This window comes from Microcaecilia unicolor, chromosome 9, assembly GCF_901765095.1.
Source record: "Microcaecilia unicolor chromosome 9, aMicUni1.1, whole genome shotgun sequence".
In the NCBI taxonomy this organism is placed as follows: Eukaryota; Metazoa; Chordata; class Amphibia; order Gymnophiona; family Siphonopidae; genus Microcaecilia; species Microcaecilia unicolor.
Window position 1 is genome coordinate 117,618,810 of NC_044039.1, and position 27,218 is coordinate 117,646,027.

General features: G+C 42.7%; 1 protein-coding gene across 5 annotated transcripts in view; it reads right to left on the minus strand.

Moving 5' to 3' along the window:
- The window catches only part of LOC115477350 (glutamate carboxypeptidase 2-like), a 378,970-nt gene that overhangs the window by 169,819 nt on the left and 181,933 nt on the right, over nucleotides 1-27,218 (minus strand). For all 5 annotated transcript variants that reach the window (XM_030214175.1, XM_030214174.1, XM_030214177.1 and 2 more), the window contains 3 exons: nucleotides 21,098-21,161; nucleotides 17,080-17,147; nucleotides 7,621-7,721 (listed from right to left, as the gene is read on the minus strand). In XM_030214175.1, coding sequence (XP_030070035.1) covers nucleotides 7,621-7,721; nucleotides 17,080-17,147; nucleotides 21,098-21,161 — 233 coding nt within the window. The remainder of the gene's footprint in view (nucleotides 1-7,620; nucleotides 7,722-17,079; nucleotides 17,148-21,097; nucleotides 21,162-27,218) is intronic.

Below are 27,218 nucleotides of genomic sequence, written 5' to 3' on the forward strand. Positions count from 1 at the left end.
ACAAAAATGTCTCTTTCAGAGACATAACAGAAAAAAATGTAGTTCAATCCATCTGTAAAATCAACAGGGTAATTTTATAAAGAGCCACCTAGATTTAGGTGGCAAGAACACGCATAAATGCCAGTTTTCTAATAATTTATGGACTCCAGTGAGTAGCGTCTGACTAAGCTATGTTCTGTAAGCTAAATGCAATGGTGCATACTTTGCAGGTGGGTGTTCACATGGGCAGGGTGCATACACATGCCCGCCGATATTCAGCCGGTGGCGGTCAGTGTTTTTTTAAACGCTTACTGTTGCCAGCTGCCTGGCAAAATGGCTGCCACAACCTTAGGGGGCTGAAATTTGTTTCAAAATGTTATGTGGGTGGCAGCTCAATATTAGGTAAGTTACCATGAGCTGCCACGACATTTTGGCAGGCAGCTGCAAGGGGCAGGAGGAAGGGAAGGAGTGGGATTTTCATGGGGGCAGGAGGGGACTCGGGGACTCAAATGTGTTTAAAAAAGTTATACAGGTGCCGGCCCAGTATAATGTGCCAGCACCCACATGCTAAGCAGCCTAACTTAGGGCAGCTCAAAAGCTGGTGAAGAAAGAGGCAACTTGTCGTTTCACTATACTAGAGCTTCATGATCTTGGAGGTCTTTTTTGAGACCAAAAAGCATTGGATACTTCTTTGTTAGACTTTTTTGTGTATTACCCAAGACGGACAAACATTTGAACAACATTTTTTACACCATCCAAGACTCCTGAGGCAGACCTGTGGCCGAAACACAGTACTGTGTCGAGTCTACAATAAAGTTTACTCCCTGTATATCATCTCAGTCTCTATGTCCTGAAGTCATTGGTCCACCGCCCCTAATCTGCTTTTTTGTGAGCAGTCAGAGACAATATTCAGCAGTACTGCCCACTTTAGTGTCACTGAATATCGGGGATTAGGTGGCCTCAGGCAGGGGATTTAAGTGGATGGGAGCCTGTCCTGCCTTCTTAAATGTTTTTGAATATCAGGGGACGGTCTTCTACAATGTAGGTGTAAGAATTTATACCAGCTCTATAGCTTGTGTAGGGGTTCATGCCTCAAATATAGTTGTGATATTGGCCACTTCGTTTAGTAATCTCCAAAGAAAAATAGTACCTAAATCTAGATGTACCCTTATAAAATTACCCCTCCAAATATACCATGAAATTAATAAACCAACTGCGCCTTGGTTTTTCTTGTGAATTATATTGGCCTGGTCTAGTCAAAATCATCACCAAGCTACTCAGGTCATGTTGATAACCAGAGCTTTACTGAAAACTCAGAAGAAAGAAAATAAATCACTAGAACATCAGTTATCCATTCAACGAGAAAAGATATCCAGATGCATTCTTGGAGTCTGTTAAATAGCTTTGAAATTTCGGAGGAAGTGACGTCATCACTGGGAGATGGCCGCATGAAAGAGAAGCTCCGGAGGTGCTTCGATATTAAATAGGATCTCACCTGAGAAATTGAGGAAAATCGCGCCACCGAAGCTCCAGCTAAGGTCCGACAGCATGACGACCCAAAAAAAGCTGGAGAAATACCACTTCAAAGCGGACAAAACAGAGGCGGAAGCGGCGCTAGAGAAGACAGCGGGGAAGCGCGGAGCCAAAATGGCGGCTGACGTCTCGGACTCGGAGCTGGAGCATGAAGAGCGCTCGGAGAGCGAAATGGAGCTCACTAAGAGGGATGTTGCCAAATGGTTTCAGGAATTGAAGACGGAGGTTGTAACCTCAAAAAAAGAAATTCAAGCTGCTGTTGCAGAATTGCGTGGAGAAATTCAAGAGATAGGAAACAGAGTGGCCCTAAATGAGGAAAATATAGAGGCAATGGGAGAGGAGCTACAAACTGTGCAAGCTACCCTTAAAGAGGAAAAACGAATCAGAATGGAGTTGGAACTGAAGATGGAAGATCTTGAGAATAGATCGCGGAGAGGTAATTTGAGATTCAAAGGGATCCCTGAGGAGGATCAATTTGGGGACTGTGTGAAAGTAATTCAGGAATTGTGTGCATTCATCTTAACTTCGGGGGAGAACTCCCAATCAGAGCATAGAATGGATACTGTGCAGCTTGATAGGGTGCACAGGAGTCTTGGTCCTCGGAGAGGAGATGCACCCAGAGACATCATAGTCTGTTTTCACGAGTTTCAAGCAAAGGAATTGATTTGGAAAAAAGCAAGAAGCATGGGGGACATAGCATGGAAGAACTGTAGTGTTAAAGTTTTTCAAGATTTGGCGCAGGCGACTTTGACAAGAAGAAGAGACTTCAAAATGGTGACAACCTATCTGCAGCAGAAGGGTTTAAGGTACAAATGGCTTTACCCGTTTGGCCTGCAATTCACAATGGGCAATCAATCCAAAAAATGTCAGACCACGGAGGGAGCGTGGAAAGCATTGCTGGACCTGGGGTGTAAAGATCTTCCGGCAGAGGGACAGAGGCCGAAAGGAGAGACTTCGGGCTCCGGGATCAGGTCGCAATCGGGATGGACAACAGTTAGAAGAGGCAGAAGATGAACACCACTTCCCAGCACAGCTAGCCCGGCGCAAGGAGATCAAACTTGACTGTAATGGACAAAATGGTGGTTGGAGTGAGCTGTTGAAGTGGTTAAGGGACTGTTAGGGGTCAATTATAGGAAAGGTTGTGGAAAGGGTGAGCGCATGAAGGGTGGATGTATGGATGGGTGAGATTGAATGGGATATGAGGGTACACAGTGGCACCCGGTCTTGACACACTTCCTTCAAGAACTAACTGGCAGGAAGGGAGGGAGGCCGGTTGAAGACAGGGAAGGGGGGGAGGGGGTTAGGATGGGTTCATGAAATGTTAATGGCTTAAACAACCCAGGGAAAAGAAGTATTATTTTTAATGAACTCAGGCGTTTAAAGTGGGATATTATCATGTTCCAGGAAACACATATACAAAAGAAAGATCAAAGGTTGCTGCAACATAAGAATTTCGGAAACTATTATGCACTGGCAGACCCACGGGGAGGCAAAATGGGGGGTCTGGCTACATACATTAGGGAGGGGGTTCCATTTCACAAGGAAGATATGTACACAGAGGCACAGGGGAGATGCATTGCGATAAAAGGGAAACTATATAATCAGACTGTAACAATTATAAATCTATATGCTCCCAACACAGGGCAGGGACAATTTTTTGAATCTCTTCGAGAAGAATTAGCGCAGTTCGCAGCAGGCAGGGTAATAATGGGGAGAGATTTTAATATGACCTGGGCAGGGCTGGATCATTCCAAGGGTGAAGGAGGTAATCTCAAACCACATAGAAGTAAGCTAAAGGCTTTAGTCAAGGAGTTGGATCTCCTTGACGTTTGGAGGCTGCAACATCCTAGGCAACGAACATTTTCATTCTACTCGCATGCACAACAGACATACACAAGAATTGATGTGATCTGGGTTAGCCGCTCCCTATGGGAAAGGGTGGGAGAAACAGAAGTAGAGAGCATTCATGCTTCTGACCATGCCCCGGTTTGGATCACGTTCTCGGATCTAGGGCAAGAAAGGAAATCTACCTATTGGAGGTTGAATGAATCATTAATAGGGGATGACAAGATCTGTACAGAGATCCGGGGGGCCATTAAGGAATATATGGAATTTAATGATACGGGTGAGGTGTCTGACGGGAGCTTGTGGGATGCTCTTAAAGTGGTTATAAGGGGACGCCTCATCAAAAATGGAGCAATCCGGAAGCGGGAGCGAGAATCTAGGGAATTGGAGATTAGAGTAAGATTAGCACAACTAGAGGCGGAACATCAGGAGGGAAGGAATCTAGAGGTCTTGCAAAGTTTATTAGAATGTAGGGCTGAATTACAAAAACTGCAGGTGGAAAAAATGGAATTTCAAAGGCATCTCATGCAACAGAAATTCTTCGAATTTAGTAATAAATCGAGTACTATGCTAGCCCGCTTTCTTAAGCAACGTCAGGTCAATAGTACAATATCGATGATTAAGGGACAGGGAGGGATTCCTTTGTACAGTGACAGGGCTATACGTGACCAATTTGTGCAATACTACACTACTTTATATGCGAAAGGGGCGGAGGTTTCCAGGGGGGAAATACAACAATATTTACAGGAGTTGGGACTCCAGCAATTATCAGGATCACAAAGGGAGATGTTAGAGCAACCCATAAACCATAAAGAAGTGTTTGAAGTAATTAAAAATTTAAAAGGGGGGAAGGCTCCGGGACTCGATGGGTACACGGCCAAATTTTATAAGGTCTTTTCCAAGGAACTGGTGCCTGTCCTATGTAGAGTGGGTAACAGTGGTTTGACAGGCGGATCTTTCCCACCTAGTATGCATGAGGCGGGGATATCGGTTCTGTTAAAGCCGGGGCGTGATCCAGGAGTGTGTGGTTCATATAGACCGATATCCCTGATAAACGTGGATATTAAGATCTTAGCCAAGATAATGGCCAATAGGCTGGGGATAGTGCTGCCGTATTTGATAAATGAAGATCAATCTGGTTTCGTGCCCAAGAGACAGGTGGTAGATAATATAAGGAGATCATTACATATCCTATGGGGTACTCAACAAAGCGAAGAGCCGCTGGCTTTTTTGACAACGGATGCCGAGAAGGCATTCGACAGGGTGGAGTGGAACTATTTATGGGAGGTGATGAGTGAAATGGGATTTGGGGAGAGATTTGTGGGATGGTTACAGTGCCTATATAAATCACTGGTAGCCAGAATAAAAGTGAATGGGGGTTACACAGGACACTTTACGATTCAAAGGGGGACACGGCAAGGTTGCCCTCTCTCCCCATTATTGTTTGCGATTTCCATTGAACCCCTGGCACAGCGGGTGCGAATCCTAACAGATATTAAAGGGGCGAGGATAGGGGACACAGAGCATAAAATAGCTTTATTTGCAGATGATGTCTTGTTTTATGTTGGGTATCCACTATTGACATTGCCTATTATTAAACGGGAACTGGATAGATATGGGGGGGATGTCTGGCTTTAAAGTTAATTACGATAAATCTGAATTGATGTGGGTGACTCTCTCAGACAGCGAGGTAAATAGATTGCTGGAGTCCTACTCATTTAAAAAAGCGGCAGGGCATTTTCGGTATTTGGGAATTCAGATTCCGAGGGATTTATCTCAATTATACTTATTGAATTATATCCCACTGTTTAGGGAAATAAGGAGAGATCTAAGTAAATGGAGGCATGGCTGGCTGTCATGGTGGGGCAGGATAGCAGCAGTAAAAATGAATCTGCTCCCCCGGCTTTTATTCTTTTTTCAAACCTTGCCAATCTCAGTCCCTAAGGGAGAGATATCTAGATTACAATCTGAAATATTCCGGTTCATTTGGGGAGGGAAGGGGGCCAGACTTTCCAGGAAGATCATGTGGACAGCAGTGGATCTAGGGGGTAGAGGTATTCCCAATTTACAATGGTATTACGGGGCGGCCCAATTAAAATTTATGACGGAGTGGAATAGGGGGGATGAGACAGCATTAACAAGGTTGGAACAGCATTTTGTGAAGGGATATTCTCTAAAGGGAGTATTATGGGCTTCCATATCTACTAAAACTTATAAACATATAACGAGGAACCCATTTATCATGCACTTGTTAACGATATGGGGGTCACAAAGGGATAAATTAAGAGGAACGAGAATATTATCCACCAATGCATTAATTACTCAGGAGCCCAGCTTTCCGGCGGGAAGACAGGGAAGGGGATTTGTAGGGTGGGCACGCAGGGGATTGGTCAAATTTAGTGATTTACTAGATTCAGGGGAAATTAGATCCTTTGAGGAACTACAGGAAACATACGGACTAACACAGACAGATATATTTGCCTACTTGCAAGTTAAACACTTTGTTGGTAAGCAGGGATGGGGTAGTCCTGCAATGGAGAAGGCGGAGACCTTTGAAGACACATGGAGTTTTGTGAGCAAAAGGGGGAAAGGCATAACTCTGTTTTATCGCCATCTCCGGGGGGGAGGAATTCATTAAATTTCCATATATGAAGGAGTGGGAGCGAGATTTAGGGAGTGAACTGAATGTGACTGAGTGGAAATCTATATGCAGGGAGGTGAATAAGGCGTCAATATGTGTATTGATTAAAGAAAATGCATACAAAGTATTAAGCAGATGGTACTACACACCTGACCGTGTAAAAAAGATGTATCCTGATGCTAATGATCAGTGTTGGCGTTGTGGAAAAGCAGTGGGAACGTATTGGCATATATGGTGGTCATGTACTGTTCTGCAAACGTTTTGGTCAGATGTTGCAAGCTCTCTCACTGAAGCACTGAAGGTTGATTTCCCCTGTGATCCTAAATGGTGCCTTCTGGGGGGAGGGAATAGAAGGGGTTTGAAATGGCATAGACGCGTAAAACACATAAGTCTGGCGGCAGCGAAGTCCCTCATAGCTTTTCATTGGAAATCGAAATTGGGACCAACTGGACAGCAATGGGCAGCAAAAATTAAAATAGTGACCGAGATGGAGAAACTAACAGATCGCAGACTGGGGCGATTAAAATTAGATGCTGAGGAGTGGGTACATTTGGATAACATACTGGGTGAAATGTAAAGTTTAAGTTACTATGTATAGGGGAAGGGAAGGGAGTTAGTTTGGGTGGGAGAGGGAGGGAGGGAGGGGGAAGGTGAATAAATAGATTCAAGGAAGGGAGGAGGGGGGGACAAAAATGGAGAGTGGGTAGGTCGAAAAGAGAACTATGCACTTATACATGTATATGTCTAACTTTGGAGGTATATTGTTCTACAAGGAATGTAACATGTGTTCAGTATTTTGAGGTGTTATGCTTGTTAAGCTCTCAATAAAAACTTTAAAGTAAAAAAAAAAAATTGCTTTGAAATTTCAAAGAAACATTAAAATGGTGCCAGTATGAGACGCAACATGAACTAGGGGCTTTAAGCAGCCATTTTCTGTAGAGCTGCTACTGCAATGTAAGATTCTGAGCATGGAACTGTGATGCTGGAGACCCTCAACTTCTGCTTATTGTTGACTTTAAGGTATTAATTATCACAAGAGAACTTTAGGGAAGGGATATAAAAATGTGAAACACCTTTTGAGCAGTGCTCTTTTGATAGCACTGCATAAATATTATTGACACCTTGAGTTTATGCAGATTTAGAGAACCACCACTCAAATGGTTTTGACATGCTTGCTTTTTTTGCTGCTAAATCTCCTGCTCAGCTGGCAGTTATGGATGCCTCATAAACAACCCTTGGCACTTTTCTATCAATGTCTACAAATGCCTTCAACATTGATTTGTGACAAAAAAAATCATTCTCCATAAGCATATAAAGTGGAGAGGTGCACCATTTGTCAACGCAGGAGATGGAACATTCAATGCATTTTATAATCACTTAAGCATCTTTCTTCCTAATCCTGCATCCATTGCTCACTGTGCATAGGAGAATGAACTCAAAAGGACTTTACCTTTTCTGCAAGAGCTGTCTCCCTCTCAGTACCTCCCTACCACTTGAGTTGCAAACCATCATCTTTATGACAAATGTATTTTGTCTTGCTCCAAAACTGGCAGATGAACTTGTTTTTCCTAAATCCTGCAAACCAGCTTTACAAGGATTTCAGTTAACGGCTAAATACTTACTAAGGGAGGTCTGGATTAAATGCTGATGGGCTGTTTGCCAGCCATGTATCGTACACTGTCCGCCTACCCTTGGCAATTTCGTCTGGATTTGGGTTTTCAACCTAATTTAAACAAGCAAGTACAATTATAACAACATGTAAAACTATTCAACAGTCATTTCTCATTAAAAGAACTATCTACCCACTTTCTTGTCACCTGTGTTTAAACGCTTCATGATTATAACACAAGTACTCATATTTTACATCAAAAGAGAATACTAGGGGTAATTTTATGAGGAGCCGCTTAATTTTAGGTGCAAACAACATATATGCATATCAAGGGCAGAGCGGTGGGGGGGGGGGCAGAGGAACGGTCCACCACAGGTGCAGGCAGCAAGGGGATGCGCAGAGCAGGCACGCGCCTGTTGGTTCTGCGGGTGTCCTGCTCCCTCTGACGCTATTTCCTGTTCCGGGGCAGGGGACCGGTAGAGCCAACAGCCACGTACCTGCTTTGTGCACCACCTTGGTAAGAGGAAAGGTGGTGGGGTGATGCGCTTCGGGGTGTATGACATGCCTTGGGGGATGACGCGTCTGGGGGGGGGGGGTGATGCATCGGGGGTGCAGCGGCGTCCCACCCTGGGTGGTGAACAAGCTAGGAATGCCACTAAATGCTGGTATTTTGGTCTTGTATGCACATAAATGACCTCTTATAAAAAATTGACTATCGTAAGTATGTGCATAAGTTTCATGGCATGTCATTTTGCTGTGGGCATACACAAGGATGGCGCTTGGTAGATTATAAAGGGCTACCTTGTTTGTGCTCATTAACCGTGCATTACTGATTTTTTTAAAAACTTTTTTAGAAGTCTTTATTATGCATTGAAAAGACAATACAACAGCAGAATAGACGTAGAAGCAAATGCAAAATGCACCACAAGGTACGCAAAACCAGAATACCATACAGCGTAAACTCTGCCACCATATAAGAACGTACAAAAACAGTCTCAATGCACCTATGGTAACAAACTATAACCTCACATTTTTAGTTTTTTTTTATCAATCACCCACACCCCCAATCCACTGCAAACCAACTAAACCTTCCACCCAACCCCCCCCCCCAAAAAAAAAAAACACATCACATCCCCTCCCACCCTCCCACTCCCTCCCTAACAAGAGTAATGCCTCAGAAAGGGTTCCCATATAGCTTCCCATTTCGCCAGAGTGCAACAACGAACAGCCCACAGTCTCTCCATTTCACAAATGTACCATAATTTGTTTAACCATCTCGTCAAAGGAGGAACAGTGGGAGATTTCCAGTGGGCAGCTAATAACTCTCGCAGCAGACATAATAGCATGCCTAGTTAACAAAGCCTAAGACTTAGTGAGACCAGGAGGTTTCTTAGTAAATATGAAATATTCAGGAGACCATTTGATTGGCCTAAGAAACCAATTTTGTAATCTATGCTGTATAGCTTTCCAGTAGGCCCGCACTTTAAAACAGGACCACCAGATGTGGCCCATAGTACCACTCTGATCACAGCCACGTGAGCACAATGGTGATGCACTTGGAAACATATGATGTAAACGTACAGGAGTCAAATACCACCTATAGAGTACTTTAACTGCACTCTCTTTGAAGGGAACTGATATCGACACCCTCATCAATCCATTCTCCAAAAAGGACCAATCATCATCATCAATAGTCACCCCTAGCTTCTGGTGCCAGTGCTCCCTATGGGCAAGATAAGGATGCATTAGCCTGCGCTGATAAGCATACAAGCAAGTGATAAGACCCCTAGTAGTCCTAGAATCCTCACAAAGGTCCTCTATAAAGGAGTCCTCTCACAATATTTTGGCCTTAATCACCGCAGAGGAAAGGAAGTGTCTCAACTGAGAATAAGCAAACAACTCCTGAGGTAGAATAGGATATTGTTCTATTAGTGAGTCAAAAGGGATCAAATGATCTTCATCAAATAGTTGACCCCATGTCATTAAACCCAAAGACGCCCATCTAGAAAACGGCCCAGGAGAAAGACCCAGAGGGAAAAGTGGATTATTAGCTATTGGGGACAATTTAGATAAGATTAAATCCGGCTTTGCAAACATACCGTCCCAGTAAAAAAAAGTTGAAGAAATCAAGGGGCACAAATCTTTACTTAGAATCCTATATTTACGCGGAAGCCACATCAATGAACGCAGCGGACAGGGTCCCACCTCCACCTGCTCTAGTTGAACCCATAGCTTCTGCGGATTAACCTGAAACCATTCAAAAGCAGCTCGAGCTTGAGCCGCTTTATTGTACCAAAAAACATTAGGAACACTCAAACCGCCTTTCCTCTGATCCCGATAAAGTAAAGCACGGGGCAGTCTAGGACGCTTATTAGACCAAATAAAACAAACCAATCTGTCATCAAATGAGGCAATATATTCATCTTTAACGCTGCAATCCTGCCAAACCAAGATGTCGGAAGCATCCCACCTTTCCAGGTCCTTATAGCTTTCAAAAGGGAAGGGTAATTGGCAGGAAACAAATCTGAAAGAAGAGGGGTAAGAGTAACCCCCAAATAAGTAATGCCCCCAGATACCCATTTAAAAGAAAAAGAATGCTGAATGGACTTCGGAACCAGTGAAGAAATCCCAATTGCTAAAGCCTCTGACTTATTTACATTTAGTTTGAAACCTGAAACTGAGGAATAGCAGTCAAATGCTTCATAATGTTAGGCAAGAAAATTAACAGTTTTGTCAGGGAAAGAAGAACATCATCAGCAAACATTGCCAATTTGTATTCCCTATTCCCTACAGAGATTCCAGAAATGTTGGGATCAGATCGTAAAGAAATCGCAAGGGGTTCCATAACCAATGCAAGCAACATTGGCGAAAGCGGGCATCACTGCCTAGTGCCCCTGAACAATGAAAACATCGGGGAGTTACAACCGTTAATGCAAGCCCATGGAGAAGCATAGAGAGCTTGTATCCATCTGCGAAAACCCGGACCAAATCCGAAGCTTTCCAACACCTGGTACATAAAAGGCCAATGGACTCGATCAAATGCCTTTTCGGCGTCCAATCCCACTAAACAGACTGGGATCTCACACTTCTTAGATACATGGATCAAGTTAATCATATGACGGACGTTGTCCATAGCCTGATGATGAGGAATAAAGCCCGTCTGGTCTGGATGGATTAAATCAGGCAGAACTTTGGCAAGGTGATTAGCATCTGAATTTAATACTGAAATGGGATGATAGGAAGCACATTCAGTCTTATCCTTACCAGGTTTTGGAATAACTGCGATCCAAGCTTCCATCATAGAGGGCGGAAACTCAGCCCCAGCAAGAACCTCATTAAGGAGCTCTGTCAGTAAAGGTGCCAGTTCACCACGAAAAGCTTTGTAAAAATCATTAGGCAATCCATCCAGACCAGGTGACTTTCCAATTGGAAGTGCTTTAACTTTAGAGACCTCATCCACTGAGACCGGACCGTCCAGGACCTCCTGTTGATCAGCTGTAAGTGTAGGAGAAGAACATGTCGATAGAAAATTATCTATCGCTTCTGGCGTAGTAGAAATATCAGAAGTATAAAGATTTTGATAAAATGACTGAAATTTTTGATGGATCTGCAAGGATGATGGCAGAGAAACCCATCCCCCACCTTAAGAACTGTGCGGTCCACCCGACGCTGATGCAATTTAACCACCAAAGCCTGACTCAGTTTATTGCTATACACATATTGAGTCTGTCGCTGTTGAGCATAAAAAAATTGTAACTGATCAGAATATATCTGATCTAATTTCAAATGAAGTGCCTGAATTTCCCGCAATATAGTAACCGAATGAGAAGATTTATGACTTTCAGCCAAGTGAGTCAATTGTGATAGGCACTTGGCAACCTCAACCCTCTGCTGCCTAGTCCAGAAGCTAGCTTTTTGAAGACAGAAACCTAACTAGAGAAAGCCTTAAGCGCATCCCAAACAACCCCCAGAGATGGTCCCGAACTTAAATTAAGATCAAGATACTCCTGCAAGAGAGTTCTGTAACCTGCCAGAATCTCCTCCTCTTTTAGCAAAGTAGTATTCAAAGTCCACCTCCTATCTTTATCTTCCTCCTGGAGAGAAGGAAGCTGAACCCAAACAGGAGCATGGTACGATAAGGCAAGAGTTCCAATATCTGAAGCCCACCCAGCATGAGTCAGAGATATATCTACTAGTAAATAATCGATTTGAGAGTAAGTATCATGGGCGTGCGAATAAAAAGAATAGTCACGAACCGCTGGATGTGATATATGCCATACATCAGAGATACCAAGATCCTGAACAACCGTATTTAATGCTAGGGAAATTTGAACATCCGAACTAGAGGGTGGGCCCGACCTATCTAACGCAGGATGCTGTGTGGCATTGAAGTCCCCCCCCCCCTAACTATCAATTTACCAGTGGGACAAGACGCAAAGAGGCATATTTTCAAAGCACTTAGCTTTGAAGTGCTTTGAAAATATGCCTCAAAGTGTCCTACAAGCTTATTCAACCCCCCTCCCCCCGGGCTTCATTGGGCGCATATATTGAGGCTAGGGTAAAGGCCAAATTGTCCATCAATAGGCTCAGAAGCAAGAATCTGCCATCATTATCACGCTTAATTTTAACTACCTGTTTCTGCAAAGAGGAATGAAGCAGGATTGCTACCCCCCTCTTCTTAGAACCATCCAACGCTGAAGCACAAAAAAACAGAAGGATAATGAGGGTGTGACAAAAGTTTTTCAAGTTCCCTTCTCAAGTGAGTTTCCTGTAAAAACACCACGTGAGGTTTGAAATGCAGCAGTTCCTTAAATAATTTATGGTGCTTTTGGGGTGAGTTCAGGCCTTTCACATTATAAGTCAAAAATTTTAGGTCTTTACTCATATCAGACACATGACAGGCGGTTATATAAGATGTACATACAATAATGGCAACCCCTCAAGGCTAGAGCAAGATTAAACAATCCCCCCCCCCAGCAAAAGCCCCAAAGAACCCCCCACCCCACGTCCTAAGCCTCTCCCCCCCTAACATCCCCCCAGTCACAACCCCACCCACAATCATACACCCACCAGACAGCACCACACAGCACAGAATGGGAAATAGGGAGAAAGCAGCCACAATACCAAATGAACCACCCAACCTCACACACATCCTCCACATTCACACCCGACCTAAACCTTTGTCACATACTAGTATTACATCCACCCACCACCAATTAATAACAAGTAACATACTCTCCCTTCGACACCAAGCAAGTGCCCCAAAGCAATAGAACAAACGGTTATCAATAAGTTCCCAGGCAAATCATAAGTAAGAGAAGTCTTAAAAGAGTCAAGTCTGAGCCAGTTGTTTCTTAGACTTCTGGATGACTCTCTTCCACTTTTGGAACTTAGCCTTCGTCGAGGGTGCCAAATCAGTCGGCAGAACAACAGTAGGTGCCAGGCCTGCCTCATGAAGAATCTTCCAAGCATCAGAGACACTGCAAACCCTGCTCAGTTTACCTTTAATCGTAAAGCATAAGGCAAAAGGAAAAGCCCACCAATATGTAATCTTCTCCTTAATTAGAATCTCCAACACAGGCTTCATAGCGTGTCTTTGAGCCAGCGTGAACAAGGAAAGATCCTGATAGACTGACACTTTAGCCTCATTGTACTCCAGAGATGATAGTTGATGAGCACACACAAACAAGCTCTCCTTAAATGCAAAAGAAGAGAATCTCACTATAATATCCCTGGGCCTGTTATCCAATGATTTCCCCAAAGCTCTATGGGCACGGTCTATTTCCACTGCACCAGAGTCCAATCTTTACCCAGAATTTAACACACAGTGACCGCACTATAGTGGGGACATCCTCCACGTTACCGTTCTCCGGAACCCCACGGAACCAGAGGTTGTGCCGGCGTCCATGATTCTCAAGATCATCGACTTTATATTGAAGCTCCTAGGTTTGCTCCAACAGCTGAGAGAATCGGAATCTACAACTGCAGCTTGTTCAGCCTGCTTGTCACCCCGCTCCTCCAAGGCCTCCACCCGGCCGCCAAGCTCCCTCAGGTCTAAACTGATGGCGTCCATGTGCTCCAGAATTTCGTCCTTAGACGCCTCAATCTCGGCTCCTCCAGGCATTTAGCTATTTCCTTCAGGAAACCTTTTTTGGAAAGAAAAGGATGCAGGTCTGCATGGGAGGAACCAGAATCCGACTCAGAGGAGCGACCCAGGGCAGGAGACATGTGGCGCGATGGGCCCTTACCCAGCTGTCTCACAGAATGGCGCTCTCCCTCCCTGTGCTGCGTTGAAGGAAGTTTGCTTATTGCAACCGAAGACTCACAGACACTATCAAAAAGTAAGTAGAGATGAATAGTAAAGTGGATGCTGGTGGATGATGCAAATAAAGGCAGGATAGTGTGGGAGCTAGAATCTCAGGCATCCATTCTACACCATGATGTCACTTCCCTCTGCATTACTGATTTTTAAAAAAAATATTTTTTGGAGAGGGTGTGTCATAGGAGGAGAGTAGACATTCTTGCATGTTCTAGCTAGTGTGTTATAATTAGTGTGTGCTAACCAGATAATGTAGAGTTAACACCGAAGCATCTAGTGCCTCTTAAATAGGAGGCAGTAAATGTTCCCACGTTGATTTTTTTGCAGGTCTTGCATGCTAATGGAAACATTAGTGCATGATCTGCAAATTAAAAAAGAAAAAATCCTAAAAAGTGCTGCATTAAATCAGGGCTTAGCTTACAGGAAAGTTTCAAGTTTATTATGATTTGGTATATGAAAGTCCCATTAAAACACACTAAGCCCAGATTTTACCACCTCTAGTAAAGGGCTAAGTTATGTGCATAAATATAGAAGAGTACTTAGGTGAAATTTTGGACGTTATGCACACATATGTACATAAAGTCCATTATTCTAAACATTTGAGCATATAATTGGTGTGCCAGTGTTAGCACTTTCTTATGGAATTACCCCATGAGGGTAATTCTATATCAAAATGCCCTGTAGACACTTATTAAAGCCTATTCTATAATGAAATACAGAATACTAGTGCAAGTTGCCAAAAATACACTGACATTTGGGGCACGGTCACTCCTCCCCTATACCTGGTATAAACACCTAAATCTAGACGTTAGCATATATGTACACATCTGACAGAATTTTTTAATTTATGTGAATACTTGTGCATTTCATTAACACTCCATCCATGAACACACCAAATGGTGACATACGCACCATCAAATCATGGTGTATACTTTCATTAATCCATATTCTGTAAGAGGCTATTCATACATACAAGCGACTACTTACACACATACTGCAAATTCTATATAGTGCGACTAGAGTTGCACGTGCAAATCTGGGCATATTCTGATTTGCACTGTGCAACTCACTTGGTTAAAAAAGCCAATCAGTGCCAATGCTAATAAGCAATTATTGGCACTAATCAACACTAATTAGAATTTTATGTGCCCTACTTGCTAAGGGATTCTTGTACTAATCCGGTTAAGTGCTTATGCGTGCCCAACGCACATCAATTCTGAGTTTACCTCCCGGCTATCGCATGGCCGGGTGGTAATTTAATTTATGACGTGCGTCAGAAATATTTGCATTTTCTGGCATGCGGGCGGGTAATCAGCATTTTGACACACGTTGACCATTACTGCCCGGTTAACACGTGAGACTTTACTGCTAAGTCATTGGCTGGCGGTAAGATCTCAGACCTAAAATGGACGCACACCAATTTTCATTTTTCCACACGTCTGCTTTCGGCCTCCCCCCCCCCCCCCCCCAAAAAGGCATTTTTTACAGGTGCGCTGAAAAATGATGCTGCGCGTGGCCAAAATTCATGCCTACACTACCGCAGGCCATTTTTCAGCGCATCTTAGTAAAAGGAACCCTAAGCATATTCTATAAAGTAGTCCGTGTAAATTCTACCTGCATATCTTAAAAGTGGGCATGGCCATGAGAGAAGCATGAGCGCTTCATGGGCATTCCTAAAATTTACACGCAGTGTTCTAGAATAACACATTCCATCCCTAAAGTTAGGCGTAGGCATTTACATACACTTTTCACTGGCTTAATTGGCTGCACCTAAATTCTAGTCACGTGGACAGATTTAGTCGTATTCTGTAAATCATGCTTAACTTTAGGCACAGATTACAGAATACGCCTAAGTGTGCTTTCCTTCGGCACCGATTTTTTAGATGACATAATATAGAATTAGGCCCATAAGTGACTACCATACCACTATTTGTGTGCTTTCTTGCCACCTTAAGCTAGATGGCTCCTTATAGAATTATCCCCTATGTGGCCAAAGCCGTCTGTTTCAAATGGGGTAAAATTTGGGGGTGCTCTGGGGGCAGTGCTAAAATTTATATGGAAAATGACAAAATTCAGCTGAACATAGAGATAGTAGGAATAACACTTAAAGTTTTCTGTTTGAAGTTATACAAAGAATGTCAGCATTCATGCTTTAATGCAAAAATTTGCTATGTCAGGAGTAGCCAAACCTGTCCTAGGGGTCCACAGGCCAGTCGGGTTTTCAGGATATCCCTAATGAATATGCTTGTATTATATTCTCACAACTATGATCAAACATTTATTATGTCTTACAAAATATTAAAAATCTCATACCCATGATTATATCATTATAGTGCAGTTATATACAGATTCCATTTCAGCATTTGCAGTACACACACAACCCATTTAACAGAATGTGTCCCTCACACCCTCCTACTCAGAAATATAACCAACTCTCATCATACAGTAATGTCCATTGAGTCACAACACAAATGTCAGAATGTGACACCAACTGTCCGCATGCTAATCCACATTTAACATGATGATATATTATTCAATCACAAATCCACCTTTGCATGAATTGAATGGATCAATAAAACACATTGTCAATACTTCCAAGATTCCAGGTGCAGTCCAAAGTCACACTGTTGTCCTTGCAACTGAAGTGTGCATCACAAATTTGCTGGAGCCCGTTTCACATGAGTACCGAACCCAACACGGTTTCCGTGTTTCACTCCACTATGCGTCATCAGGGGTCGGGTTGCGTGTGTAGTGTAAATGGGAATCTGTATATAACTGCACTATAATGATATAATCATGGGTATGAGATATTTAATATTTTGTAAGACATAATAAATGCTTAATCATAGTTGTGAGAATATAATACAGTTACTGTAAGTTACTTCTATAGTGGAATTTTGGTTCCCCTTATTTTGTGTGTAATGAATATGCTTGAGAGAGATATACACGCCTGTTACCTCCATTATATTTAAATCTCTCTCATGCATATTCATTAGGGATATCCTGAAAACCCAACTGGCCTGTGGACCCCTGTGCTATATGTTCATATAACTTTAAACAGAAAACTTACCCAATGACAGTTACGCGTCGGCAATCCCACTGATCACTGAAATATATGTGTATCTGAAATATGTATGTATCAAAATCTCTGACCTTCTTGGAAGATTCATATATTAAATTATGTAGAATGGGTGTTCCTCTGGCCACCAACGTAGCATTTCCTGTAGGAAAGAAAACAACATTCCCAATTACAGCTTTTACTGGAGATTACCTCAAATCAACTGCATATAATTAATAGGGATGCAAATTTGTTTGAAACAACATGGGATATATCAGTGACATTTTTCATGTCATTTTGAATCATTTTTATGCCTGAAATGACAAAGGAAAAAGTGAAATTTCAGGGTTTCTCCTGGGTTGTAAAAGGTGCAGTATTTATAAAAATATGCATGCTTTCAGAAGAATGCACACTATTTCTTAATATGGAAGCCTTTCTGTTAAGATATTAAAAGTGTGATTCAGTAGTAAATTTAAGACAAATCAGAGAAAATATTTCTTCACTCAACATGTGCTTAAGCTCTGGAATTTGTTGCCAGAGGATGTGGTAAAAGCAGTTAGCATAGTAGGATTTTAAAAAGATTTTGAATAACCAGGGCTGCCGAGAAACTGAGCTGGGCCCAGGGCAGGGCTGCTGCTGCTGGGCCCGGGGCAGGGCCACACCCCCTCCCCCAAGATTGCCGCTGTTGCAGCCCCCCCAGATTCACCACCACTGCCGCCCTCCAAGGATCGCCACCGCTGCCGCCCCCTCGCCAGAACTGTAAATACCTTGGCTGGCGGGGATTCCAAGGCCCCGCCAGCAGAAATCTTCCTCCAGCGCTGCTCTTTCCTCTGCCACATTGCCTGCCCCTGCAGCTGCTTTTTCTCTCACGTCACACAAGCTCGGTTTCAAAACCGAGGATGCGCTGCCTGAGGGGAAAAGCAGCTACAGGGACAGGCAATGCAGCAGAGGAAAGAGCAGCGCTAGAGGAAGACTTCTGCTGGCGGGGCCTCGAGATCCGCGCCAGCCAAGGTATTTGCAGTTCCAGCGGGCAGGCGAGGGGGCACCAGCGGTGGTGATCCTGGGAGGGCGGCAGCTATAGCTACGTGATGCAAGGTTCCACATTAGGAGTCACCGACCAGGAAAGGGATCTAGGTGTCATCGTTGGTAATACGTTGAAACCCTCTACTCAGTGTGCAGTTGCAGCTAAGAAAGCAAATAGAATGTTAGGTATTATTAGGAAAGGAATGGAAAACAAAAATGAGGACGTTATAATGCCTTTGTATCGTTCCATGGTGTAACCGCATCTTGAATATTGAGTGCAGTTCTGGTTACCAAATCTCACAAAAGATATAATGGAATTAGGGAAGGTACAGAGAAGGGCAACAAAAATGATAAAGGGGAAGGGATGACTTCCCTATGAGGATAGGCTAAATTGGTTAAGGCTCTTCAGCTTGGAGAAGAGATGGCTGAGGGGAGATATGATAGGGGTGGACTGGAATGGAAGGGGTAGACATGAATCGATTGTTTACTCTTTCCAAAATTACTAGGAGTAGGGGGTACACAATGAAGCTACAAACTAATAAATTTAAAATGAAAAGGAGAAAATATTTCTTCATTCAATGTGTAATTAAACTCTGGAATTCGTTGCCAGAGAATGTAGTAAAAGCAGTTACCTTAGCGGGGTTTAAAAATATTTGGATACTTTCCTAAAAGAAAAGTCTATAAGCCATTATTAGAATGGGCTTGGGGAAAATCCACTGCTTATTTCTAGGATAAGCAGCATAAAATGTATTGTACAGTTTTGGGATCTTGCCAGGTACTTGTGACCTGGATTGGCCACTGTTGGAGACAGGATGCTGGACTTGATGGACCTTTGGTCTGCAGGTTGCAATGGGACCCTAGTGGTAGACCTTTGATATAGGCTTGATATAGGCTGGATAAGGACACAGGAAAAATATCATTTCTGGCCACTGGTGCTAACCAACTAACCCCAATTCAGTATAAAACAAATTTCTATCCATAGTACCTGAAGATTAGAGGCTGGCCAATGTAACGCTGATTTTTAAAAATAGTTCCAAGGATGATCAGGGAAATTACAGACTGGTAAGCCTGACTTCAGTGCTGGGCAAAATAGTGGAAACTATTATAAAGAACAAAACTATGGAACACATAGACAAACATGGTTTAATGGGATAAAGTTAACATGGGTTCAGCCAAGGGAAGTCTTGCCTCATGAATTTACATCATTTTTTGAAGGTGTGAATAAACATGTGGATAAAGGTGAGCTGGTTGATGTAGTATATATAGATTTTCAGAAAGCTTTTGACAAAGTTCTTCATGAGAGATTCCTGAGAGAATTAAAAAGTCATGGGATAGGAGGCAAGGTTCTTCTGTGGATTAGGAATTGGTTATTGGACAGAAAACAAGGTTAAATGGCTATTTTTCTCAAAAGGGGGGGGTGAATAGTGGAGTGGTGGAAGAATCTGAACTGGGACTGATGCTAGTTAACATATTTATAAATGATCTGGAAACTGGTATGATGAATGAGGTTATTAAATTTGCAGATGAAAACAAAACTATTCAAGACTGTCAAAACACATGTGGATTGTGAAAAATTGCAGGGAGACCTTAGGAGATTGGGAGACAGGGCATCCAAATGGCAGATGAAATTTAATGTTGACAAATGCAAAGTGATGCACATTGGGAAGAATAATCTGAATCATAGTTTTCTTGATGCTACAGTTCAACAACCTAGGAGTCAGCAGTCAAGAGAAAAATCTAGGTGTCATTGTTGGCAATTCTATACATGGCGCCTTAAAAATCAGTGCTGAAAATCCACGCTTTTAGTGTGATTCTATAAATTATACCTAAAGTTAGGCGTAGTTTATAGAATATGCTCGCATGCCATTTTTGCAACTAAAATTTCAGCATACCCTTTTAAGCCACCTAAAACCACGCCTAAATACCTGCACCTATGTTAGGCGTAGATTGGGTGTTTTCCATAATAATGTGTATAGTTGTTTGAAACGCCCACAACCCACTCATTACACATTCATGGCCATGCCCCCTTTTCAGCTACATGTGTTAGAATTTACGCACACCACATTATAGAATATACACATAAATTCTAATTAAAGCCAATTAGTGTCTTTAGCTGTTTAGATCTATTAGTCTGTCCCTATGAACTATTGTGTAATCAGATGTACTATGCTGTCCTAATTTGATTGTCTCTGTTATGTCCTTTAGATTGTAAGCTCTTTTGAGCAGAGACTGTCTCTCTTCATGTTTGACTGTACAGTGCTGTGTAAGTCTGGTAGTGCTTTATAAATGTTAAGTAGTAGTAGTAGTAGTAGTTAAGTACCAATTATCAGCGTTGAATGTCTTGATAATCAAATAAGATGTATGTGAAATTTGGGAGAATATGATGAAATCTTCTGCATTACATGGAAATACTTTTAAAATAAATAGGAGGAAATAGAAATTATTAAAATTTTCACATGGTGTAGCTGGTTTATATTACATTCTTTTACTGATGCATAGAGCATAATTCCATGTGAATGTTTAATAATTGTCCAAGAACAACAAAGAGAGTCCAAATCTCCCACAAAAACACACAAGAAACCAACAAGTCAAGCGGAAGATATCCAGAAGTACCAGACTGAAGTCACGGATGTTAAAAGCCAAAATAATTTATTGGGTCCCAATAAATCATTTTGGCTTTTAACATCCGTGACTTCAGTCTGGTCCTTCTGGATATCTTCCGCTTGACTTGTTGGTTTCTAATGTTTAATAATTACCATTAAATTCAGGGAATTATATGATTCCAAGTATGTATTCATCAGAGCAGATAGCAGATCATTCGAAAATGGAAAGTGGAATTACCAAAATAATCCCTCTCTACATGTATTCCTGCATACAAGGGCAATAATCTGTGACCAGATAAATTCTTTGCTTGAGCTTCTCCATGAACATGAGATATTTGGCCCCATTTCTAAATGTTAAACCATATCACACATATTCTCACATCTGTTTGGAAAATGGAATATACCCCAGAATGCAGTGACTTGTTAAATTAAGGCGGCCATTTTGTAAGCTTTCTTTGCTGTATTTCAAATTTAGATAACACCTTACCTTCTATAGCAAGATCCACATTTAGGTAAGCTACTGCCCTAGACCCCAGAATTTTGTTCATTTCCTACAAAACATAAATCAAATTATAAATAACCAATACATTGAAACATTTCATATCTAATCATTGTAATGTGTTTTTCAAATTGTATGTAGCAACTCTCAAAGATCACGTGTCATGATAATTTTAGGATATGCTTCATTCTTATTTTTTTTTATTCTAATTTCCTAAAAAGAATTTATCATTAGAAAATCATCTTTTATATGAGTTTGTATTTTTAATCAAAACCATTTGTCCATTTCTAGCCATGATGCACCGTGTGTTTGCTATTTTGTATTATTTAAGAATCTGCTGACCTCACTATCAGAAAATCATATGATCAGGTAAATCACAACCTAAAATTTCTTAGTGATGTTATACTAGAGACTAGCTGACACTTGCAAAATATTTAACCACCTTCCAAACCTGTGACTCTCTCATCCTTCTGTTCCCTCTCCCTGCCCCTCAGTATTTTTTTTTCTCTCTCTCTCTCTCCTAACCCTCCCTCTTTCTCTCTTCCTTCCTTTCTCTCCCCTCCCCCAAGGTATACTCTTTCCATTTCTATCCTTGCTGAGACTCTCTCATTCTTCCCCCTCACTCCTTTCTAACTCTAGTCCACTATCTCTTTTCCTTCCCCTCCTCTTTTCTCTCCTCCACTCCACATCTCCCACGGCACACCTGATGCCATAGGCGCCGACTCCATGGGTGCTGTGGGTGCTCAAGCACCCCCAATATTTTTAAACCTCCTTGCTTTCCTGCCGCTCAGCCAGCGCTTAAAACTAATTTTAGGTGACTGAACGGCAGTGAAAGAAGCAGAGTACATGCTCCGTCTTCACCTTTCTTCTTCCCTCTCAGCTGTGCTCCTGCCCTTGCGTAAACAGGAAATGAGGGTGTGACCACAGCTGAGAGGGAAGAAGAAAGGTGAAGACGGAGCCGGCTGTACTCTGCTTCTTTCGTTCAGTCAGGTAAAATTAGTTTTAAGAGGTAGGGCAGGGAAGAAATCGCTGAACATTGATGCTGGGCAGGGGGCAGGGGAGAGAGGAGAGTTGCTGAACATGGATACAGGGGAGGACAGGGGAGGGAGGAGAGTTGCTGAACATGACTACAGGGGAGAGCAGGGGAGAGTGGAGAGTTGCTGAACATGGATACAGGGGAGGGCAGGGGAGAGAGAAGAGTTGCTGAACATGGGTACAGGGGAGGGCAGGGGAGAGAGGAGAGTTGCTGAACATGACTACAGGGGAGGGCAGGGGAGAGTGGAGAGTTGCTGAACATGGATACAGGGGAGGGCAGGGGAGAGAGAAGAGTTGCTGAACATGGATACGGGGGGGAGACAGGGGAGAGAGGAGAGTTGCTGAACATGGATACAGGGGAGGGCAGGGGACAGGGGAGGGAGGAGAGTTGCTGAACATGGGAACAGGGGAGGGCAGGGGAGAGAGGAGAGTTGCTGAACATGGATACAGGGGAGGGCAGGGGAGAGAGGAGAGTTGCTGAACATGGATACAGGGGAGGGCAGGGGACAGAGGAGAGTTGCTGAACATGGATACAGGGGAGGGCAGGGGAGAGAGGAGAGTTGCTGAACATGGATGCAGGGGAGAGAGGAGACTTGCTGAACATGGATACAGGGGAGGGCATGGGGCAGGGGAGAGAGGAGACTTGCTGAACATGGATACAGGGGAGGGCATGGGGCAGGGGAGAGAAGAGAGTTGCTGAACATGGATACAGGGGAGGGCAGGGGAGAGAGGAGACTTGCTGAACATGGATACAGGGGGGGCAGGGGAGAGAGGAGATTTGCTGAACATGGATACAGGGGAGGGCAGGGGAGTTGCTGGACATAGATGCAGGAGAGGGCAGGGGAGAGAGGAGAGTTGCTGGAAATGGATACAGGGGAGGGCAGGGGAGAGAGGAGAGTTGCTGAACATGGATGCAGGGGAGAGAGGAGAGTTGCTGAACATGGATGCAGGGGAGGGCAGGGGAGAGAGGAGAGTTGCTGAACATGGATGGATGGGAGGGCAGGGGAGAGATGAAAGTTGCTGTACATGGATGCAGGGGAGGGCAGGAGAAATGATGGACATGAATGGAGGGGAGGGAAGACAGGAGGAGATGCACATGGATGGAGGGGAGAGAGGGAAAATGCTGGACATGGATGGCGGGGAGGGAAGAGAGGAAGTGAGATGAACATGGATGGAGGGGCGGAGAGAAGAAAAATGGTGGACATGGATGGAGGAGAGGGAAGAGAGAGGAAGGAGTTGCATATGGATGGAAGAGAGTGAAGAAAGAGGAAGGAGAGGCATACTGACAGAGATGAGGGAAAGGGAAAAGAGGAGAAAAACTACACATGAATGGAGAAAATAGACGCCGGATGGAAAGAGGGAAGAGAGGGGGCAGATGAAGGATGGAAAGGAGAGAGAGAGGGGGCAGATACTGGATGGAAAGGGGGAAGAGAGGGGGCGGATGCTGGAAGGAAAAGGGGGAGAGAGGGGGGTAGACGATGGATGGAAAGGGGGGAAAGTTAAAGATTGAGGAAAGAAGAAACAAGAGACTGGGACCAACACAATTAGAAACAGTAAACGGCCAGACCACAAAGGTAGGAAAAAATGAATTTTATTTTTAGTTTAGGATAAAGTAGTGTGGTAGCTGTGTTAATAAATACAGAAAATGGAAGTAATGTTTACTGGACTAATTTTAATACATTTTTGACTAATGTTTGGAGACCAAACCCTCCTTTCTTGTGTCAGTACAGAATACCATAACAGCAGTATACTGTCCTGACCTAAGGAAAGAGGTTTTGGCCTTTGAAAGCTAATTGAAAAATGTATTTAGTCCAATAAAATGACATTATCATATTTTCAATTTTTGGTTGTATTTGTTAACCTATATTATAGTGATTGAAATGTGACAGTTTTTGAAATTTGCATCTCTTTATATTTACACAGTACAGGGGGACTGAGGGGTGGGACTATTCAGGGAAGAAGTCCTGGTGTAGGTGAAGACTGCAGTAGATATAATTTTAAGGTATGGGGGGGGGGGGGGACACTGCCTGTAAAAAAAAACAAATTTCAGCACCCCCAATCATTTTGAAAAGTTGGCTCCTATGCCTGATGCAATGGGTCTTCCATAAGCCATGCTCTCTGGGGTATGATGACTCATTAGCTCTTGTGACACTGCTCTTTGACTTCACCTTACAACATCGGAAAGGAGAGTGCTGTAGCAGAGCCTGACTGCTTTATGAATTTGTTAGGATTCCTTCATTGAACCGCATTCATATAAAGGGAAGGTATAACCATGTACACACCACTCAGCAACAGCAGACAGCCTATACCATCCAATTACTTTTACATATATAGATAGCGACCTTCAGGGCTTTTTTTGAGGGGGTACTTGGGGGTACTGAGTACCGGCACCTTTTCCATTGTCTGCTAAAATTGACCCATGGTCCCCAAGTTTTAACAAAAGAGCTCAGGCTCTACACACCAATTCTGCCTTGTCACAGTTTGTTTAAATCACAAGGGGGCATGTTGGGGGGGGGGGGGGGGGATTTGAGAGTGACCAGAATTCTGACATTTTCCCAGGCTAGCTGAACAAGATAGAAATGTCTAGAGCAAAAATTGGGACATTTTTATCTAGACCTGTTTCAATCATGGCTGAGTCACAAAAAGGTGCCCTAACTGACAACTGGAAGGATTAAAGCATGACCCCACTTAATCCCCCAGTGGTCACTGGTCCCGCTCCCTCCCACCTCTCCCCCAAAGATGTGACAATGACAGTACATACCAGGTTTTATGACAGCTTCAGATGTTATGGCCATTCCTATTACAGCAGCAAGTCCCAGGAGGCTAGTGGTTGGTGCAGCGGACTGTAGAGAAGTGGACCCATATCTATATTCCATTCTAACCAGTACACTTGTGGTGGAAATTGTGAGCTTTCCAAAACCCACAAAACACCAACTGTACCTATAGATAGGAGACACCTGGAGAACTGAGGACTTTTGTAATGGTGTACAGTTAGGTACAGTAGATTTGTAGGTGTTCCTGAAGGGCCTGACAATATAAAATAAGGGTGTAAGGTGAGACTTGTACTTGGGTCCCTTTCTGTGAAGTGCACTGCACTGACCACTAGGCTCAGTTTACTAGGAATGATGCCATCCCTATGGCTTGTTTTGTGCATTTTTCGGTAGAACTTTTTTTTTTAATGGTACCTAAAGAAATATGAACTGAGCACAAAAATGTCTGGAAGTGTGATTTTCAAAACAAAAAATAGACGTTTTTCCAGTGTGAAAATTGCTATGTTTTCACAAAAAGGTCTATGATTGGACTCGGATGTCAAATTGAAAATGCCCTTCCAAGTTGTCAAGAATAGCCCCAAAATAGGTGCCTACTTTGTCTTTCAACCTAGGTGACCTGTTATAAAATGTCCTTCTATGGGTCAAATTTGAGCAGAACTAGCATATTCTGCCATTGGGGGGGGGGGGGGGAGTTTATGAGTGATTTGGGAGTCATTTTATGAGTGCAGAATAGTGTTTTACATGCTCATGTAGGCACACATAAAAGTGCCCTGTTGTACACACACATAAGAACTGCCATACTGGATCCATCAAGCCCAATAACCTGTTTTCAACAGTGACCAATGCATGTCACAAGTATTTGGCAGGATCCCCAAAGTAGCTAAATTCCATTCTCTTTACTCCCAGTAATAAGCTGTGGCTTTCTTCAAGTCTACCATGTTAATAATGGTTTATGGACTTTTCCTCCAGGAACTTTTCCAACTCTTAAAAAAAAAAAAACAGCCACCCTAACTACTTTTATCACATCTTCTGGTAAAAGAACTCCAGATTTTAACAGTATGTCGGGTGAAAAAATATTTTCTTCAGTTTACTTTGTGTTCTTTAGTAATTTCTTGGCATGCACCACTCGTCTTTATACTTTTGGAGAAAGTAAATAATGGAATTGTATTTACCAGTTCCATTTCACTCATGATTTTATAGATCCCTCAGCCATCTCTTCTCTAAGATGAAGAGCTCTAACCTCTTCATCCTTATATTTATTTGTTGCTTTATATACTGCCTTAGCTTTTTCTCACAGGGGAGATTCCATTCCTTTCATTTTGCTACACTGTACACCTGGAATAGACTTTCTGAGTTGGTACACCCTGCTCCAACTCTGGCCTTATTGAAATCCTGTGAAAAGCCCATTTTTTGAGACTGGTTTTAACTTTTAACCCCTTATTCACCCATTCAATACCCATGATGTTTTAATCATTCCCAATTGTAGTTTCCTAATGCTTTATTTGTCCTGTTTGTCTGTCTTAAATAGATTGTAAGGTTCTTGAGCAGGGACTGTCACTTATGTGTTCATTGTAAGTCTAGTAACAAACTAGAAATGATAAATAATAGTAATAGCCTGAGAGCTAGAAGCAGTGGTCATGATATAGGACTATTACCCCTGACGCAGCTTCGGCAAAACAGGGAATCCGTGTTGGGTACTGGGGATCTTTGGATATGCTGGTGTACTTCCACATTTGATAAGAAGACAGCATGAGATAAGTGGATTACAAAATAATTGGTTTTGGATTACAATGTTTATAATCAAAGTTTTTGTTCCTGTGGATGGACACGTGGTTTTTACTCTGAGATTTGAAAAGACTTTGATAGAGTGGAGGTTTTTTTAGACCCGTGATGGTGAGCTGTGCGTAAGCCTTAAAACTTGGTTTGCTTGAGTTGCTTTACTGAGGTCTTTTTATTTCTCCACCTTTTTGTGAGTGCGACTATATTTTTTCTCATTCAGCGTAATTTCACATGTGGTGGTGTTTTTATTGGATTTTCTGATTTAATGTTACTTGCTTGTGTGAACTTTAGTAGAACATATTTTCACCAAAACAGTGGGAAATCAACACACACAAAAAATCTTCATGCTACCCACTTAGTGTTCGCACATCTTCATTATACTAGATTGCATAATTATATATATATATTTGCTGCTATTATTTTTTTTACTTGATTTTTTTTACTTATGTCAAAAATGGAGGAAAGAAGGCCTCAGTAGTAGAAGACTTAAGGCTGCAGCGATAATAAGCACCATAGCTATATGT